Genomic DNA, 18,305 nt, shown 5'->3' on the forward strand with positions numbered 1-18,305 from the left:
GTGTGTTGCCTCCCTGGTACCAAGGTACAGGATGTCTCAGATCGAATCCAGAGTATTCTGAGGAGAGAGGGCGAGCAGCCGGAAGTCTTGGTACATGTTGGTACCAATGACATGCTCAGAAAAAGAGAGGAGGTCCTGAAGAAAGATTACTGGGAGCTAGGAAGAAAATTGAAAAGCCAGACCTCCAGAGTAGTAATATCAGGATTGCTGCCTGAGCTGCACGCTAATGATGGTAAGAATAGCAAAATTAAGCGGATGAATGTGTGGCTAAGTAACTGGTGCAGGGGGCAGGGTTTCAAATTCTTGAATCATTGGGATCTATTTTGGGGAAGGTATGACTTGTAGAAAAAAAATGGATTACACCTGAACTCAAAAGGTACTAATATCCTAGCGGGATTGTTTAATAAAGCAGTTAGGGAGGGTTTAAACTAAGTTGGCAAGGGGAAGGAAACCAAGGTGTTAGGATCGAGGAAGAGAAAAATAGAAATAAGTCAAAAATACTGTGCAGCAAAGATGGTAAGAAGGACGGGCCGGTGAATATACAGGATAACTTGCTGCAAAATAGAAATATAGCACAAGTGGCAACAGGTACCGATCTAAATGTACTGTACTTAAATGCACGCAGCATTAGAAATAAAGTGGATGACCTTGCTGCACAGCTGCAGGTTAAAAGGTATGACATTGTGGCCATCACCGAGTCATGGCTAAATGATGGATGTGATTGGGAGCTGAATATCCCAGGATACACAGTGTACAGGAAGGATAGGAAGGTAGGTAAAGGGGTTGGCGTGGCTCTGATGGTAAGTAACGACATCAAATCAACAGAAAGAAGGGACATAGGATCAGAAGAGGTAGAATCCTTATGGGTAGAATTAAGAAATGGCAAGGGTAAAAAGACACTAATAGCAGTTATATACAGGCCTCCAAACAGCAGTCGGGATGTGGACTACAAGTTGCAGCTGGAAATAGAAAAAGCGTGTCAGAAGGACAATGTCAAGATAATTATGGGGGATTTTAATATGAAACTGGATTGGGAAAGTCGGGAAGGTAATGGATCTCAGGAGAGGGAGTTTGTAGAAGGCCTACAGGATGGCTTTTTGGAGCAACTTGTCCAGAAGCCCACCAGGGGACTGGCTGTTTTGGATTGGGTGCTGTGTAACGAACCTGAGGCGATTAGGGAGCTGGAGGTAAAGGAACCTCTTGGAAGTAGTGATCATAATATGATTGAGTTCAGTTTCAAATTTGAAAAGGAGAAGCTGGTATCAGGTGTATCGATATTTCAGTGGAACAGGGGAAATTACAGTGGTATGAGAGAGGAACTGGCCCAAGTCAATTGGAAAAGTAAACTAAATGGAGGGACGGCAGAGCAGAATTGGATGAAATTCCTACAAGAAATAAGGAAAATGCAGGAAAAATATATTCCAAGAAAAAAGAATCATGAATGGAAAAATGGCACAAATGTGGCTAACGAGAGAGATTAAGGCAAAAATAAAAGCAAAAGAAATGGCGTACAAGGAAGCAAAAATTAGTGGGAAAAATGAGGACTGCAAGACCTTTAAAAACTTACAGAAAGAAACTAAGAAAGTCATTAGGAAAGAAAAGATGAATTATGAAAGGAAGTTGGCGATTAACATATAAAAGGATACTAAGAGTTTTTTTAAATATATGAAGAGTAAAAGAGTGACAAGGGTAGATATGGGACCGATTGAAAATGATGCTGGAGTAATTATAATGGATAACAAAGAGATGGCGGAGGAACTGAATGAGTATTTTGCATCAGTCTTCACAGTGGAAGACATGAGCAATATACCTGATAGCCAGAGGTATCAGGGAATAGAATTAGGTACAGTCAAAATAACTAGAGAGAAAGTGCTTGGGAAGCTAAGTGGACTAAGAATAGATAAGTCTCCCGGCCCGGATGAGGTGCACCCAAGGGTTCTGAAGGAGATGGCTTTGGAGATTGTGGAAGCATTGGAAATGATCTTCCAGGAATCAATAGACTCTGGCATGGTTCCGGAGGACTGGAAGGTCGCAAATGTAGTTCCGCTATTTAAGAAAGGAAGGAGGCAGCAAAAAGAAAATTACAGACCTATTAGTCTGACATTGGTTGTTGGAAAGATATTGGAGTCAATCCTCAAGGACAAGGTTATGAAATACCTCGAGGTGCATGACATGATAGGCCGAAGCCAGCATGGTTTCATGAAGGGAAGATCCTGCCTTACCAATTTATTGGAATTTTTTGAGATAATCTCGAATAAGATTGACAAGGGAGAGGCTGTGGATGTTGTGTATTTGGATTTTCAAAAGGCCTTCGATATGAGGCTGCTTAATAAAATGAGAGCCCATGGAATTATAGGAAAGATATTGAAATGGGTGGAGCATTGGCTGATAGGCAGAAAGCAAAGGGTGGGAATAAAGGGATCCTATTCTGATTGGTTGCTGGTTACTAGTGGTGTTCTACAGGGGTTGGTGTTGGGGACGCTTCTTTTTACGATGTATATCGATGATTTGGATTATGGATTAAATGGTTTTGTGGCCAAGTTTGCGGATGACACCAAGATAGGTGGAGGAGAAGGAAATGTTGTAGAAACGGAAAGGTTGCAGACAGACTTAGTCAGTTTAGGAGAGTGGGCAAAGTAATGGCAGATAAGATACAACGTTGACAAATGTACGGTTGTACATTTCGGAAGAAGAAATAATTGGGCAGATATTATTTAGATGGGGAGAAAATTCAAAAATCGGAAGTGCAAAGGGACTTGGGGGTCCTCGTGCAGGATACCCTAAAGGTTAACCACCAAGTTGGATTGGCGGTAAGGAAAGCGAATGCTATGTTGGCATTCATTTCAAGAGGAATAGTGTATAAGAGTAAGGAGGTGTTGATGAGACTCTATGGGGCATTAGTGAGACCTCATTTGGAATACTGTGTGCAGTTTTGGGCCCCCTATCTTAGAAGGGATATACTGATGTTGGAGAGGGTTCAGAGAAGATTTACGAGGATGATTCCTGGAATGCAGGGGCTAACATATGAGGAGCATCTGTCGGCTCTTGGATTGTATTCATTAGAGTATAGAAGAATGAGAGGGAATCTCATAGAAACGTTTCCAATGTTGAGAGGGTTGGACAGAGTAGATGTGGAAAGGTTGTTTCCCTTGGTGGGTGAGTCCAGGACAAGAGGCCATAGTCTTAGAATTAGAGGGTACCCAGTTAAAACAGAGATGAGGAGAATTTTTTTTAGCCAGAGGGTCGTGGATTTGTGGAATTCGTTGCCACATATGGCTGTGGAGGCCCGATCATTGAGGGTGTTTAAGGAGGAGATTGACAGGTATCTAATTAGTCAGGGTGTCAAGGGATATTGGGAAAAAGCCGGAAATTGGAACTAGATGGGTGAATAGTTTAGCTCATAGGGGAGCTGCAGAGCAGACTCGATGGGCCGAATGGCCTACTTCTGCTCCTTTGTCTTGTGATCTTCTTTAGCCCTTTCCCTCTTGCTCCTATCACCTCCCAGCTTCATATTTCATCTCCCTTCCCCCTCACCTGCCAAGTTGCACTGCGTGTGACATCGGGCAGTGCAGCGCGGCAGATTTAAAAGGGCAGACATCCTGCTTCGGGTTTGATTCGAAGAAGGAGTCTGAGAGTCTGAGTGGGAGTGCCGAGAAAGACATTTTTGAAATTTTCGTTATTTTTTTTCTCCAACGGCTTTCTGAGAGGCGGGACTGCGCAGGCGTGTGACGTCGGGCTGTGCAGCGTGGCAGATTTAAAAGGAACAAAGCCTCATAGAGCGGGCAGCGTAGTTTGCGGGCGGCGGAGTGAGCCGGGAGCAGAGTGAAGACTTAAGGGCTTCGGCTCACCGGGCTTAGGCGGAAGCGGGCGAGGCGGAAGCGGGCGAGGCGAGGAAGGTTTGACATTCATTTTCTGTTGCTATTTGAGGAGAGGGGCATTATGACTGTGAGGGCAGTTTGCTGTTCTCGGTGTCGGATGTGGGAGGCCCTGGAGTCTCCAAGCCTCCCGGACGTCTACATCTGCGCCAAGTGCATCGAGATGCAGCTCCTAAGGGACCGCGTTACGGAACTGGAGCTGCAGCTCGATGACCTTCGACTGGTCAGGGAGAGCGAGGAGGTGATAGAGAGGAGTGGAAGGCAGGTGGTCACGCCGGGGCCACGGGAGGCAGGCAAGTGGGTCACGGTTAGGAGGGGAAAGGGGAAAAGTCAGGTGATGGGGAGTACCCCGGGGGCTGTGCCCCTTAACAACAGGTACTCCTGTTTGAGTACTGTTGGGGGGGACAGCTTACCCGGGGAAAGCAACAGTGGCCGTGCCTCCGGCACAGAGTCTGGCCCTGTAGCTCAGAAGGGTAGGGCAAGGAAGAGGAGGGCAGTTGTGATAGGGGACTCGATAGTAAGGGGGCCAGATAGGCGATTCTGTGGACGCAGTCCAGAGACCCGGATGGTAGTTTGCCTCCCTGGTGCCAGGGCCCGGGATATTTCTGATCGTGTCCAAGATATCCTGAAGTGGGAGGGTGAGGAGCCAGAGGTCGTGGTACATATAGGTACCAATGACATAGGTAGGAAAAGGGATGAGGTCCTGAAAGGAGAATATAGGGAGCTAGGAAGGGAGTTGAGAAAAAGGACCGCAAAGGTAGTAATCTCGGGATTACTGCCTGTGCCACGCGACAGTGAGAGTAGGAATGCGATGAGGTGGAGGATAAATGCGTGGCTGAGGGATTGGAGCAGGGGGCAGGGATTCAAGTTTTTGGATCATTGGGACCTCTTTTGGCGCAGGCGTGACCTGTACAAAAAGGACGGGTTACACTTGAATCCTAGGGGGACCAATATTCTGGCAGGGAGATTAGCGGGGGCTACTGAGGTGACTTTAAACTAGAATGGTTGGGGGGTGGGAATCAAATTAAAGAGGCTAGGCGTGAGGAGGTTAGTTCACAACAGAGGGATGGGAACCAGTGCAGAGAGACAGAGGGGTGTAAAGTGAGCGTAGAAGCAAAAAGTACAAAGGAGAAAAGTAAAAGTGGCAGGCCGACAAATCCAGGGCAAGCATTAAAAAGGGCCACTTTTCAACATAATTGTATAAGGGCTAAGAGAGTTGTAAAAGAGCGCCTGAAGGCTTTATGTGTCAATGCAAGGAGCATTTGTAATAAGGTGGATGAATTGAAAGTGCAGATTGTTATTAATGATTATGATATAGTTGGGATCACAGAGACATGGCTCCAGGGTGACCAGGGATGGGAGCTCAACGTTCAGGGATATTCAATATTCAGGAGGGATAGACATGAAGGAAGGGGAGGTGGGGTGGCGTTGCTGGTTAAAGAAGAGATTAACGCAATAGAAAGGAAGGACATAAGCCGGGAAGATGTGGAATCGATATGGGTAGAGCTGCGTAACACTAAGGGGCAGAAGACGCTGGTGGGAGTTGTGTACAGGCCACCTAACAGTAGTAGTGAGGTCGGAGATGGTATTAAACAGGAAATTAGAAATGTGTGCAATAAAGGAACAGCAGTTATAATGGGTGACTTCAATCTACATGTAGACTGGGTGAACCAAATTGGTAAAGGTGCTGAGGAAGAGGATTTCTTGGAATGTATGCGGGATGGTTTTTTGAACCAACATGTCGAGGAACCAACTAGAGAGCAGGCTATTCTGGACTGGGTTTTGAGCAATGAGGAAGGGTTAATTAACGATCTTGTCGTGAGAGGCCCCTTGGGTAAGAGTGACCATAATATGGTGGAATTCTTCATTAATATGGAGAGTGACATAGTTAATTCAGAAACAAAGATTCTGAACTTAAAGAGGGGTAACTTTGAAGGTATGAGACGTAAATTAGCTAAGATAGACTAGCAAATGACACTTAAAGGATTGACGGTGGATATGCAATGGCAAGCATTTAAAGGTTGCATGGATGAACTACAACAATTGTTCATCCCAGTTTGGCAAAAGAATAAATCAAGGAAGGTAGTGCACCCGTGGCTGACAAGAGAAATTAGGGATAGTATCAATTCCAAAGAAGTAGCATACAAATTAGCCAGAGAAAGTGGCTCACCTGAGGACTGGGAGAAATTCAGAGTTCAGCAGAGGAGGACAAAGGGCTTAATTAGGAAGGGGAAAAAAGATTATGAGAGAAAACTGGCGGGGAACATAAAAACGGACTGTGAAAGCTTTTATAGATATGTAAAAAGGAAAAGACTGGTAAAGACAAATGTAGGTCCCCTGCAGACAGAAACAGGTGAATTGATTATGGGGAGCAAGGACATGGCAGACCAATTGAATAATTACTTTGGTTCTGTCTTCACTAAGGAGGACATAAATAATCTTCCAGAAATAGTAAGGGACAGAGGGTCCAGTGAGATGGAGGAACTGAGTGAAATACATGTTAGTAGGGAAGTGGTGTTAGGTAAATTGAAGGGATTGAAGGCAGATAAATCCCCAGGGCCAGATGGTCTGCATCCTAGAGTGCTTAAGGAAGTAGCCCAAGAAATAGTGGATGCATTAGTGATAATTTTTCAAAACTCGTTAGATTCTGGACTAGTTCCTGAGGATTGGAGGGTGGCTAATGTAACCCCACTTTTTAAAAAAGGAGGGAGAGAGAAAGCAGGGAATTATAGACCGGTTAGCCTAACGTTGGTGGTGGGGAAACTGCTGGAGTCAGTTATCAAGGATGTGATAACAGCACATTTGGAAAGCGGTGAAATGATCGGACAAAGTCAGCATGGATTTGTGAAAGGAAAATCATGTCTGACGAATCTCATAGAATTTTTTGAGGATGTAACTAGTAGAGTGGATAGGGGAGAACCAGTGGATGTGGTATATTTGGATTTTCAAAAGGCTTTTGACAAGGTCCCACACAGGAGATTAGTGTGCAAACTTAAAGCACACGGTATTGGGGGTAAGGTATTGGTGTGGGTGGAGAATTGGTTAGCAGACAGGAAGCAAAGAGTGGGAATAAACGGGACCTTTTCAGAATGGCAGGCGGTGACTAGTGGGGGTACCGCAAGGCTCAGTGCTGGGACCCCAGTTGTTTACAATATATATTAATGACTTGGATGAGGGAATTAAATGCAGCATCTCCAAGTTTGCAGATGACACGAAGCTGGGTGGCAGTGTTAGCAGTGAGGAGGATGCTAAGAGGATGCAGGGTGACTTGGATAGGTTGGGTGAGTGGGCAAACTCATGGCAGATGCAATTTAATGTGGATAAATGTGAAGTTATTCACTTTGGTGGCAAAAATAGGAAAACAGATTATTATCTGAATGGTGGCCGATTAGGAAAAGGGGAGGTGCAACGAGACCTGGGTGTCATTATACACCAGTCATTGAAAGTGGGCATGCAGGTACAGCAGGCAGTGAAAAAGGCAAATGGTATGCTGGCATTTATAGCGAGAGGATTCGAGTACAGGAGCAGGGAGGTACTACTGCAGTTGTACAAGGCCTTGGTGAGACCACACCTGGAGTATTGTGTGCAGTTTTGGTCCCCTACTCTGAGGAAAGACATCTTTGCCATAGAGGGAGTACAAAGAAGGTTCACCAGATTGATTCCTGGGATGGCAGGACTTTCATATGAAGAAAGACTGGATGAACTGGACTTGTACTCGTTGGAATTTAGAAGATTGAGGGGGGATCTGATTGAAACGTATAAGATCCTAAAGGGATTGGACAGGCTAGATGCAGGAAGATTGTTCCCGATGTTGGGGAAGTCCAGAACGAGGGGTCACAGTTTGAGGATAGAGGGGAAGCCTTTTAGGACCGAGATTAGGAAAAACTTCTTCACACAGAGAGTGGTGAATCTGTGGAATTCTCTGCCACAGGAAACTGTTGAGGCCAGTTCATTGGCTATGTTTAAGAGGGAGTTAGATATGGCCCTTGTGGCTACAGGGGTCAGGGGGTATGGAGGGAAGGCTGGGGCGGGGTTCTGAGTTGGATGATCAGCCATGATCATAATAAATGGCGGTGCAGGCTCGAAGGGCCGAATGGCCTACTCCTGCACCTATTTTCTATGTTTCTATGTTTTCCTCGCTCACCTTCTTATTCCGGTTTCTACTCCCTTCCTTTCCGGTCCCAATAAAGGATCTTGGCAGAAAACATCGAATGTTTATTCCCTTCCAGAGATGCTGCCTGACTTGCTGAGTTCCTCCAGCATTTCACAAGTTGCTCAACATTATAATTAACACCATTTTATTTCTGAACTCTCCTGCTAGCATGGTGGAATTTAAGATAATTTCTTCAGGGCATGGGTGCAAATCTCTGGATTTCTAATCCGTTATATCTTCTATATACTCCTTCACAAAGAATGTCACTTTAAAGGGTGACTTAAACCTAGACCATTAGCATCAATTTTTGATACAATAGTCTATTTGGCTCAACAATCTGACCAGGCTCAAACACCATCAACATCCATTCTCTTGCGCCCTGTTTTTTCTGACAGGTCTCACAATGTCTCACACCCATTCTCCAGTAGGCATTGTGATGGTTATGGTCGCAATAATAAGTATAGCTCTGGGCTCAGGACCAGAGTTATCCTAAACCAAGGAGCCTGCATTGAGAAGGAGCTGAGTGCCTCTGAGGGAAGAAGAACAAACAACATTACTGCTGTTGTCAAAGCGACTGTACTAATCACGATTATACCAGAGTCCTTCTGTACCTAATAAAGTGTCCACTGACAATACGTTTCTGGTCTTCTGCTCCTGTAACCCATCTACATCAAGGTTCAATGTGTTGTGGGTTCAGAGATGCTCTTCTGCACACTATTATAATGCTTGATTATCTGAGTTACTGTCGCTTTTCTGTCAGCTTGAACCAGTCTGGCTATTCTAATCAGACTTCTCTCATTAACAAGGTGTTTTCACCCACAGAACTATTGCTCACTGGATGTTTTTTTTTCGTTTTTTGCACCATTCTGTGTAATTCTAGAGACTGTTATGTATTAAAATCCCAGATCAGCGGTCTCTGAGATACTCAAACTACCCCATCTGGCACCAACATTCATTTCACAGGCAAAGTCGCTTAGATCACATTTCTTCCCCATTCTGATGCTTGGTGTGAACAACAACTGAACCTCCTGACCATGTCTGCATGGTCTCCAAGAGGATTCCAGGAGGCAGAGACAGCGTACGTGAACCTTGTAGCACGCAGCCTGCAGGATGGGGCACAGGCCGATGTTCGGCTCCATTTGGCTGATTATAGATTCAATTGTTTACCAATTTAAGTGACAAGGGAGAATAAAACGTCTAAGAGAGTGCAGAGGGTGAGTGCCGGCTGCTTGCCTTTTGATCGGTTGCTCTGTACTAGAGAGGAGAGAGTCTGCCACTGCGCCCAGAGTGTTGCCCAGGTTTTTTCTGCATTTCGGATGTGGACTTAGACTATAGATTCCTTTTCTCAGTCTTATAGTTTTGATATTCTGTGTTCTACGCCCAATGTTCTCATTATTTTTTTGTGCGGGAAGGGGGATTTGGGGGTCAATGTGCCTGATCCATTTTGTTTCTTTTGGGTGGGGGGAGGGATCTGGGTGTTGATGTGCCTGTTTTGTTTTTGTTCTTTTTTTTGCAGCGAGGGGAGAATTGGGGGTTGATGATTATGCTGCCTTTCTTTTCTTTCTTGGTTTCATGGCTACCCTGACAATTAAAGAATTTCAGAGTTGTACACTTTGATAATAAATGAATCTTTGAAACTTCCCAATAAAATAAGATGGACTCTTGACCTCATAATCTACCTCATTATGGCATTTCACATTGTCTAGCTGCACAGCACTATCTCTGTGACTGTAACCCCATATTAAAAATTCTATTGCTGTTTCTCTCCTGTTTTATCATGATGTATCGATGAAATGATTTGTGTGGATGGTGTGCCAAAGTTTTTCCACAGTACTGCAGTACATGTGACAAAATAAGCCAATTACAATCAACGTTGCTGGTCAAGACCCTTCATCTGGACTGAGAAATAGGGGGAAGAGAGCCAATGCAAAGAGGTGAGGTGCAGGGATGGCGCAGGAGCTGGCAAACGATTGGTGGATCCAGGTGAGGAGGGATGATAGGCTAATTGATGGAAGAGGGGAAAGTGACTGAGACTGGGAGGTGAAAGGTGCAGATGTAAAAGTGATGAAGATGATGAAATCTAATAGGAAACAAAGTTGGAGCACAGAACCAAACAGGGGAGGTTGGGAGAGAGGAGAGGAGGGGACACTGTGGACAGAGTATGTCTATGATGGGCAGATTATGTGGGTGATGGAGGGGAAAGAATCAAGGTGTTGGGGAGAACGGAGGGAGCATAGGAAGAAGTGGGTAGATCAAGAGCAGACAGAGACGGGACAAATGGGGAGCAGGTTATTGATTCATGTTGTTGGTCACAAATTACCCAAGCAGAGTAATGAGGTGCATTTGCTCCAGTTTGCATTTTTCCTCACCCAGACTGAGGATAATGTGGGAATGGGAAGCTGGCAAATGGGAGCTTGAGATGTCCCTGGTAGACAGAGCACAAACGCTCAGCAAAATGGCCACCCAGTTCCTGAATACAGCTCTGAACTATTACCATAAAGTCATTTGAAAGTTAAAGAGATTGCAGGATGAGGGAATGGAATCGGTTTTAATATCACTCCTGTAGCTCCTTCCTGATGGCAGCAATGAGAAGAGGGCATGTCCTGGGTGACAGGGGTTCTTCATGATGAATGCACCTTTTTGAGGCATTGCCTTTTGAAGGTGTCTTTGATGCTGGGGAGGCTGCTGCCTATGACACAGCCGGCTCAGCTTACAGCTTTCTGCAGTTTTTTCTGATTCTGTGCAGTGGCCCCTCTGTACCAGAAGGTGAGGCAACCAACTAGAATACTCTCCTCAGTACATCTGTAGAAACGGATGAGTGCCTTTGGTGACGTACCAATTCTCCTCAAACTCCTAATGAAACAGAGCTACTTTCGTGCCTCCTTTCTAATTGCTTCAATATGCTGGGCCCAGGAGAGTTCATCCTTTCCACTTCTGATCCCTCAATAAGGACTGGACTGAGTTCCCTCAACTTCCCCTTCCTGTAGTCCACATTCAATTCTTACTGAAATTGAGTGCAAGGTTGTTGGGGCAACCAGCTGATCTATTTCACCCCTGTCTGCCTCCTCATCTCCATCTGAAATTATGAGAACAATAGTTGTGTTGTTGGCAAATTTACAGATGGCATTTAAGCTATGCCTAGCCACACAATCGTGGGTGGAGAGCAAGTACAGCAGTGGGCTAAGCACACACAAGAGCGAGGCAGAGGGTGGGCAGCTGGGGGTGGGGTGGAGGGAAAACAGAAGGCATGAATTTGAGAGGAGGGAGGATGGAAGATGAACAAGGAATGGAATGGGCAGGGAGAAGAGGAAGAAGGCAAAATGAGATTGATAAGATAGAAATTAATAAGGACAGAGGCACGGTATTATAACGTTATTATAGGACTAGTGAGCCAGGTTCAATTTCATTGCTATCTGAAAGGAATTTGTATATTTTCTGACTGCATGGGTTTCCACAAAGTGCTCCAGTTTCCTCCCACATTCCAGATGTACGGGTTTGTTGGTTAGTTGGTCACATGGGTGTAATTGGACAGCGTGGGCTCATTGGAGTGTGGAAATGTACTTGTAGTAACAAAATGGCAGTTTTTGTCTGTAACAAGATGAAACCTGTATTGTACCAGAGTGTTTTGCTAGTAGTGTTCATGCAGCATTTTGCTGATGTTCCTTGCAGAAAGACAAGTGGATTCAGTTACTGGAAGAATGCCAAGTACACTGATTAAGCAGATGAACAGAATGTAGCCTGTCCTTGAATTGAGGCACAGGGAGCAGCACTTGTGTATAAATGAGTGACTATGCCGTATGTTTCTTTGAAGCTGACACCGGCTCTTGTGTGGTGCTAGACTTCCCTTGCAGCAAGTAAATTAAACGTGCTTATGACAAAGCCACTCTGAGTTGATTGTTGTTTGTTATAAGGCACAACAAAAGGTGCTCAACAGCAAGATGTACCTGTTAATGTGCTGCATCTCAAAATCAGGGTCCCCAACCTGGGATCCACGGACCCCTTGCTTAATGGTATTAGTCCAAGACATAAAAAATTTTGGGAACCCTTGCTCTAAATAAAACAGGAAACAAAATGTGATGTGTTGCTGGGTGCATGACGATATATACAGCTAGTATGGTGCTCGGTTCTCAAGGCCCCTGCTACGCATGTTCAATCCTGATTCTTCAGTGCCATCCATTTGGAGTTTACACTTCTTTCCAATGATCGTATGGCTTTCCACCGGAGGCTCCACCACCCTCCCAACTTCCAAAGACACACATGGGCAGCTTCATACTGTAAATGATCCCTTTCTGTGTGCAAGTGGGAAAAAGAACAAAAGCAGAGTCGAGGGATGTAAAAGTGAAAATAAGCTCAAAACTGCAGGCTGAGGTTTGACTGATTTAAGCGTGGCGTCAGATTGAAAAGGTCGGGGTGTCAGGGCCCAAGGCAAGGGACGGGCCAGTGTTCAGTTTGCTGCCCCGCGAGGTTTACCCGTCTCTGCACTGAACTGAGGCTGTGGCCGGCAACCAGCTGGCTCCTGGACCACCTGCAGCGATATACAGGCTTCATTGCTGAGGGCTCACTTTCAAGAACTTCAAATTCTGAATATTATTTGCTCCCTTTTTATTGTTTGTATGACTTTTTTTTGCACATTGGGTGCTTGATGGACTTTTTAAAAAAAAAAATTGGGTTCTATTTGGTTCCTTTGTTTTTGTGGCTGCCTGTTAGGAGGCAAATTTCAAGGTTCTATATAGTATACATACCTCCATAATAAATGTACTTTGAACTTTGAAAATAAGGAGAGGGGGAATTGGGACCGCTGGAAGCTGGCACAGACCAGATAGACTTCCACATTGCCTTCAACTGAAAAACGGGCCTCATACTTGGGGAATTAAGCAGAGTTGACGAGGGTGGGGTGGGGAAGTTTCCACAATCTTTACAACTTCTTAAAAAAAAACTTACCCGCAAGTCCCATTATTTTTATCACACGGTCTGGGAGGATTTCATGACTCAGCACACGCTCCAGCTCAGGACTTTGATATACATTATCCCTCTCAAGCCTATTTTTGAAAAGAAAGTTAGGAAAATAGTAATGAACTGTACATCCGTCATTTCTAAAACCAATGAGTAATAGGCAAGGTATAACAAAAAGTAACAATTTTACAAATGTCCCATTCATACATAGTAAAGTGCTAAAATTGCATGGCTTTTTGTCACTTGTACATTAAAGCATACAGTGAAATGTGTTGCTTGCATCAACGACCAACCTGTCCGAGAATGTGCTGTGGGCAGCCCACAAGTGGTACCATGCTTTTGACCGCAACATTGCGTGCCCAAACTCACTAACCTAACCCATACGTCTTTGGCATGTTGGAGGAAACCCACGTGGCCATGGGGAGAACGAACAAACTCATTACAGAGGGTGGCAGAATTGGACCCGGGTCACTGACACTGGAGCTGCGTTTTGCTAATTCTACGCTATACCATGCTGCCCCATTGAGGAGTGAGAATGAGGATGAAAGTAACCTGCACTTCTGTTGAGTTTTTAAATGTATTTAAACGCTAAAGGATTGCTTTTAAGCCTTTCATACTGAATCATACAAAGAGATAAAACAAGAGAAGACCAAAATCTTGGACAGAAAGTTCGCAGAGTGTAGTACACAGCATAAGAACAGGCCCTTCAGCCCATGATGTCTTTGCCAACCAAAATGCCAATATAAACTGCACATCTGCCACATGTGATCTATATCCCTCTATCCCTACCTCTTCACATGCTTCTTAACAGTTGAGACGACTTTAAATAGCTCCTTAAAGAGGCAGAGAGGATGGAAAGGGAATTACTGAGCTTTGGGTCCTGGCATCAGAAGGACAGCTGCCAATGAGTGAAATAAAACACTATGGACGAACACCAAGGCTTTACAAGGCATTGGGCAGACCACATTTGGAGTACTGTGAGCAGTTTTAGCCCCATAGCTAAGAAAGGATGTGCTGGCACTGGAGAGGGTCCAGAGGAGATTCACGAGAATTAATCCAGGAATGAATAGGTTAATGTATGAGGGGCGTTTGATGTTTCTGGGCCTGTACTGGCTGGAGTTTAGAAGAATGACGGAAGATATCATTGAAACCTATCAATATTGAAAGGGCTAGATGGAGTGGATGTGGAGAGAATGTTTCCAATAGAGGGGGAAGTCTAGTACCAGAGGGCACATCCTCAGAATAGAAGAATGCCCCCTTAGAATCAATATGTTTCAATAGGTACACTTAATGTGAGAGAAATGTGCAGCCTGAAATTCTTTTTCTTCACAGACATCCACAGAAACAGAGAAGTGCCCCAAAGAATGAATGACAGTTAAAACGTTAGAACCCCAAACCCCCAACTCCCCCTCCCATGTATAAGCAGCGACACCACCCCCACCAGCAAAAAAGCATCAGCACCCTCCACTGAGCACTCAAACGTCATTAAAGACACAGACTTGCAGTACCCCAAAAACAACTTGTTCACCCAGTAACTTGACATCTACAGGCTGTCTCTCTCTCTCCTCCTAATAAGGGAAAAAGAGGTGTCACTGTTTCATAGTGAGAGGGGAAGACATAACAAATAACTCGATGATTTATGATGTTAAAAGTCTGTTGCGTCGCTTTCTCTGAGCTCTGTGCCCACAGAGTCGGCACCAAAAAGGTGCAGCTCTCCGGACATATAACCCCTGGCAGCTAACCCGCTGCTCCCGATGTTCCATGTTCTCCCGCGACACTTCAGTTAGGGGCACCGACCTAGAAGCAGCACGTCCCCAGAACCACAAAAACCCAGAACCCTGAAGGAGCACTCATCTTTCAGTCTGTGATGAATTGGAACTTCTTTAGTTAAAGGATAGTGAATCTGTGGAATTCACTGCCACAGACGGCTGTGGAAGACAAGTCAATGAGTATATTTAAAGCTGAGTCTGACAGGTTCTTGATTAGTAAGGCTTCAAAATGACAGTGAGAAGGCAGGAGAATGGGGTTGAGAGGGGAAATAAATCAGCTGTGACGGAATGGTGGAGTGAACTCAGGGTCAGCGTGACGGAATGGTGGAGTGAACTCAGGGTCAGCGTGACGGAATGGTGGAGTGAACTCAGGGTCAGCGTGACGGGATGGTGGAGTGAACTCAGGGTCAGCCGTGATGGGATGGTGGAGTGAACTCAGGGTCAGCCGTGACGGAATGGTGGAGTGAACTCAGGGTCAGCGTGATGGAATGGGGGAGTGAACTCAGTGTGCTGAATGATCCAATTTTACTCCTATGTTTTATGGTCAAAGGGAGTTGTGAGGGTAGAGGTGGTTATGGAGCTGGGGGGGGGAGCAAGGTCACGGAGTTTGTAAAAATAGGTTTGCAATATTAAAACTGAGGTGTTGCAGGACGAGAAGTAAATGCACCTCAGCACGAAAAGGACTTAACACAAGTTGGATAGAGACAGCAGAGCCATGAATGTCCTCAAGGCTACAAAGAGTGAAAGGTGAGAGGCTGACCAGCAGAGCAATGGAAAGGACTATTAACGACAAAGGCAAGGATTGGAGGACCACCAGCAAGAATGAACTGTAGGTATTGTTGAACGGTGATGTGGCAGTGAGGGGAAGTAACTTTGGAGATAAGATCAGGCGGACAGATGGCTACTATGAGTTAATTACAGCTCCAAAGGTGTGTAAGCTTGGTTCAGGTACAGATACCTGAGACAGAAAGGCAGCTAGGTCGGTGGGAAAGAGGTTTCGTCACAGAGGCTATGGAGAATGCCTTTGGTCTTTTCAGTGTTTATGCTGAGAGGAAGTTTTTGCTTATCTAGTAGCTTGATGTTTTATATCATAGACAGAAGCTTCAGCAGAAGAGTACAGACATCAGCAACATCAGCACCTTCATAACTCTCAGGAACGTTCTGGGAGGTAGGATTTGCATGGTTCACCCCACCATGGAGAAAGATTCTTTCACGAAAGAGGTTGTAAAGTTCAGCGACAAACAGCCTGGTGTGTTTATAGGAGGAAATGAATCAAATTTGCAAGCAATAAAGACTTGAATGTAGACTTGATTCTTTGTGGAATTAAATATTAATTATTTTAAATAATCTTCTCTAAGGATCATCACCTTGCTGTGGTGGAGAGGCTTTGAGTTCCTGAAATCCTGAGAACGATGTTGTCTTTAGCTTAGCTCCTCGTGGGGTCACATGACGGTGAGGTCAAAGGGTAGGTTCTAGACAAAGACCCATGCAACCAAGGCCACAATGGTGGAGCTGGCAGAAGATGTGATGACAAACCACAATGGCACTGAAGGCGAAGTTAAGGGTCCCCAGTTGCCTTGCACTCCATGTTACTGGACCCTGATCCTGATCTGTCAAGGACAGTCCAGTGACTGCCCATGCACTAATCTCTCCACGTTAATCCAAGTCACACACAGGCATTCTCCAATAACAGAATAACTCCTTGGGAGAACATCACACTTGACTTGAGTGATGGCACTACTATTTAAAAACTCACCTGCCAGAGTCCGGAGAACAGACACGCGTCGGCTGCTTTCTGCAGACCGGATTCTCCCTCAAGTAGAGCACGCAGAACAGATTATAATGGATCCTGAAACACATTTAGATTGGTAATGGTTTGGAATATAAAATATTTTTATTTCAGCATCACTTAAATCTCCCATCTGTGGAGTTGGGGATTGGGAGCAGTGTTATAGGGAGGAATTCCTTTTCCCAATTCTGATGAAGGGTTTGGACCCAAACAACTAATGATCTTATTCTTTCCACACAAGGTGCTGCACATTAGGTGGAATTAAAGGACATGCAACATCAGGGAAAATAAGCAACAAGACCTGGGGGCAGGGGGCAGGGGGCAGTTCAACAGCATGCTGACTTAGTAATTTTCACATAGCCATCTCTAGCCATCCATGTCTGTAAGTTTGCTGTGTCCAGCCATCGGAACCCCTGCAATAGCCACTCCTCTCCTCACCTGCCCATCACCTCCCTCTGGTGTCCCCCCTCCCCTTTTTCCCATGATCCATTCCCCTCTCCTATTAGATTCTTTCTTCTTCAGCCCTTTACTTTTTCTGTCTATCACCTCCCAGCTTCTCACTTCATCCCATCTCCCCAAACTACCTACCTTCCCCCTCAATTGGTTTCACCTATCACCTGCCAATTTCTCACCACCTTCAGATTCTGGCTTTGGCCCTTCCTTTTCAGTCCTGTTGAAGGGCCTCAGCCTGAAACATCAACTGTTCATTCTTTTCCACAGATGGTGCCTGACCTGAGCTCTCGTACCACAGTCGCTACCCAAGAACCTCCAGCACTTTTGTGTGCGTTGCTGTGGATTTCCAACACCTGCAGAAGCTCGTGTTTATCCCTGCACTAGTCATCGGAAGCCAGGGTAAAGCAATGGCCTTACCTGTTGCTGATGCCGATGTCTTTTTCTCCAAGGGCAAAGAGTAACGTCGCCATGCAGTACAGGACTTCCATAAACTCTGTTGGTGGGAGAGTTGAACAAGGTTGCCCCAGAGAGGAAATAAGTGTCTGGATTTCTTGTACACTACTGGACAGGAGAACGATCACAGCCAGTATCGCCCATGTGCTTATAGTCTAAGTAACAAAAATTGCAGAGTTTATGAATTTCCTTCTTTATGATAGGCACCAGAGCATACTGTACATCTCAAACTGTGTTCTTGTTCCCTTATTTTCTAACCAGGTGGCTGAGGGGAGATCTCAAATAAGATTTTTATCTCTAACATACAGTATGCCGTAAAATTTGTTGTATTGTGGCAGCAGTTACAATTCAAGACATAAAAATTACTACAAGTCACAAAAAATAAGTAAATAATGCAAAACAGGAATAGTAAGGTAGCGTTTATGGATCAGAGGGGAAGAAGTTGTTCCCAAACGCTGAGGTCTTCAGGCCTCCTCCTCCCTGATGGTAGCAATGAGAAGATCCCTCAGATGGTGAGGGTCCTTAATAATGGATGCCAGCTTCCTCCTCGATGGTGGCAGGGTTGTGCCTGTGATTGTGCTGGCTGAGTCAACATCCCGTGAAGCCTCTCAATCCTGTACACCGGAGCCTCCATATCAGGCGGTGATACAGTCAGTCAGAATACGCTCCATGGTACATATGTTTAAATTTACCAGAGTCTTTGGTGACATGCCAGTCTCCTCAAATTTCAAATGAAGCATAGCCACCAGCATGCCTCTTTCATAATTGTATCAATATGTTGGGCCCAGGATAGATCCTCGGAGATGCTGATGCCCAGGAACATGAAGCTGCTCACCATTATCGGCTGCTGATCCCTCAAT

General features: G+C 45.1%; 1 protein-coding gene across 6 annotated transcripts in view; it reads right to left on the reverse strand.

The window, feature by feature from the left end:
• Positions 1-18,305, reverse strand: part of fbxo18 (F-box DNA helicase 1) — a 114,183-nt gene that overhangs the window by 66,173 nt on the left and 29,705 nt on the right. For all 6 annotated transcript variants that reach the window (XM_063073067.1, XM_063073064.1, XM_063073062.1 and 3 more), the window contains 3 exons: positions 17,410-17,600; positions 16,507-16,599; positions 12,970-13,067 (listed from right to left, as the gene is read on the reverse strand). In XM_063073067.1, coding sequence (XP_062929137.1) covers positions 12,970-13,067; positions 16,507-16,599; positions 17,410-17,600 — 382 coding nt within the window. The remainder of the gene's footprint in view (positions 1-12,969; positions 13,068-16,506; positions 16,600-17,409; positions 17,601-18,305) is intronic.

This window comes from Mobula hypostoma, chromosome 20 (genome assembly GCF_963921235.1).
Source record: "Mobula hypostoma chromosome 20, sMobHyp1.1, whole genome shotgun sequence".
Lineage (NCBI taxonomy): Eukaryota > Metazoa > Chordata > Chondrichthyes > Myliobatiformes > Myliobatidae > Mobula > Mobula hypostoma.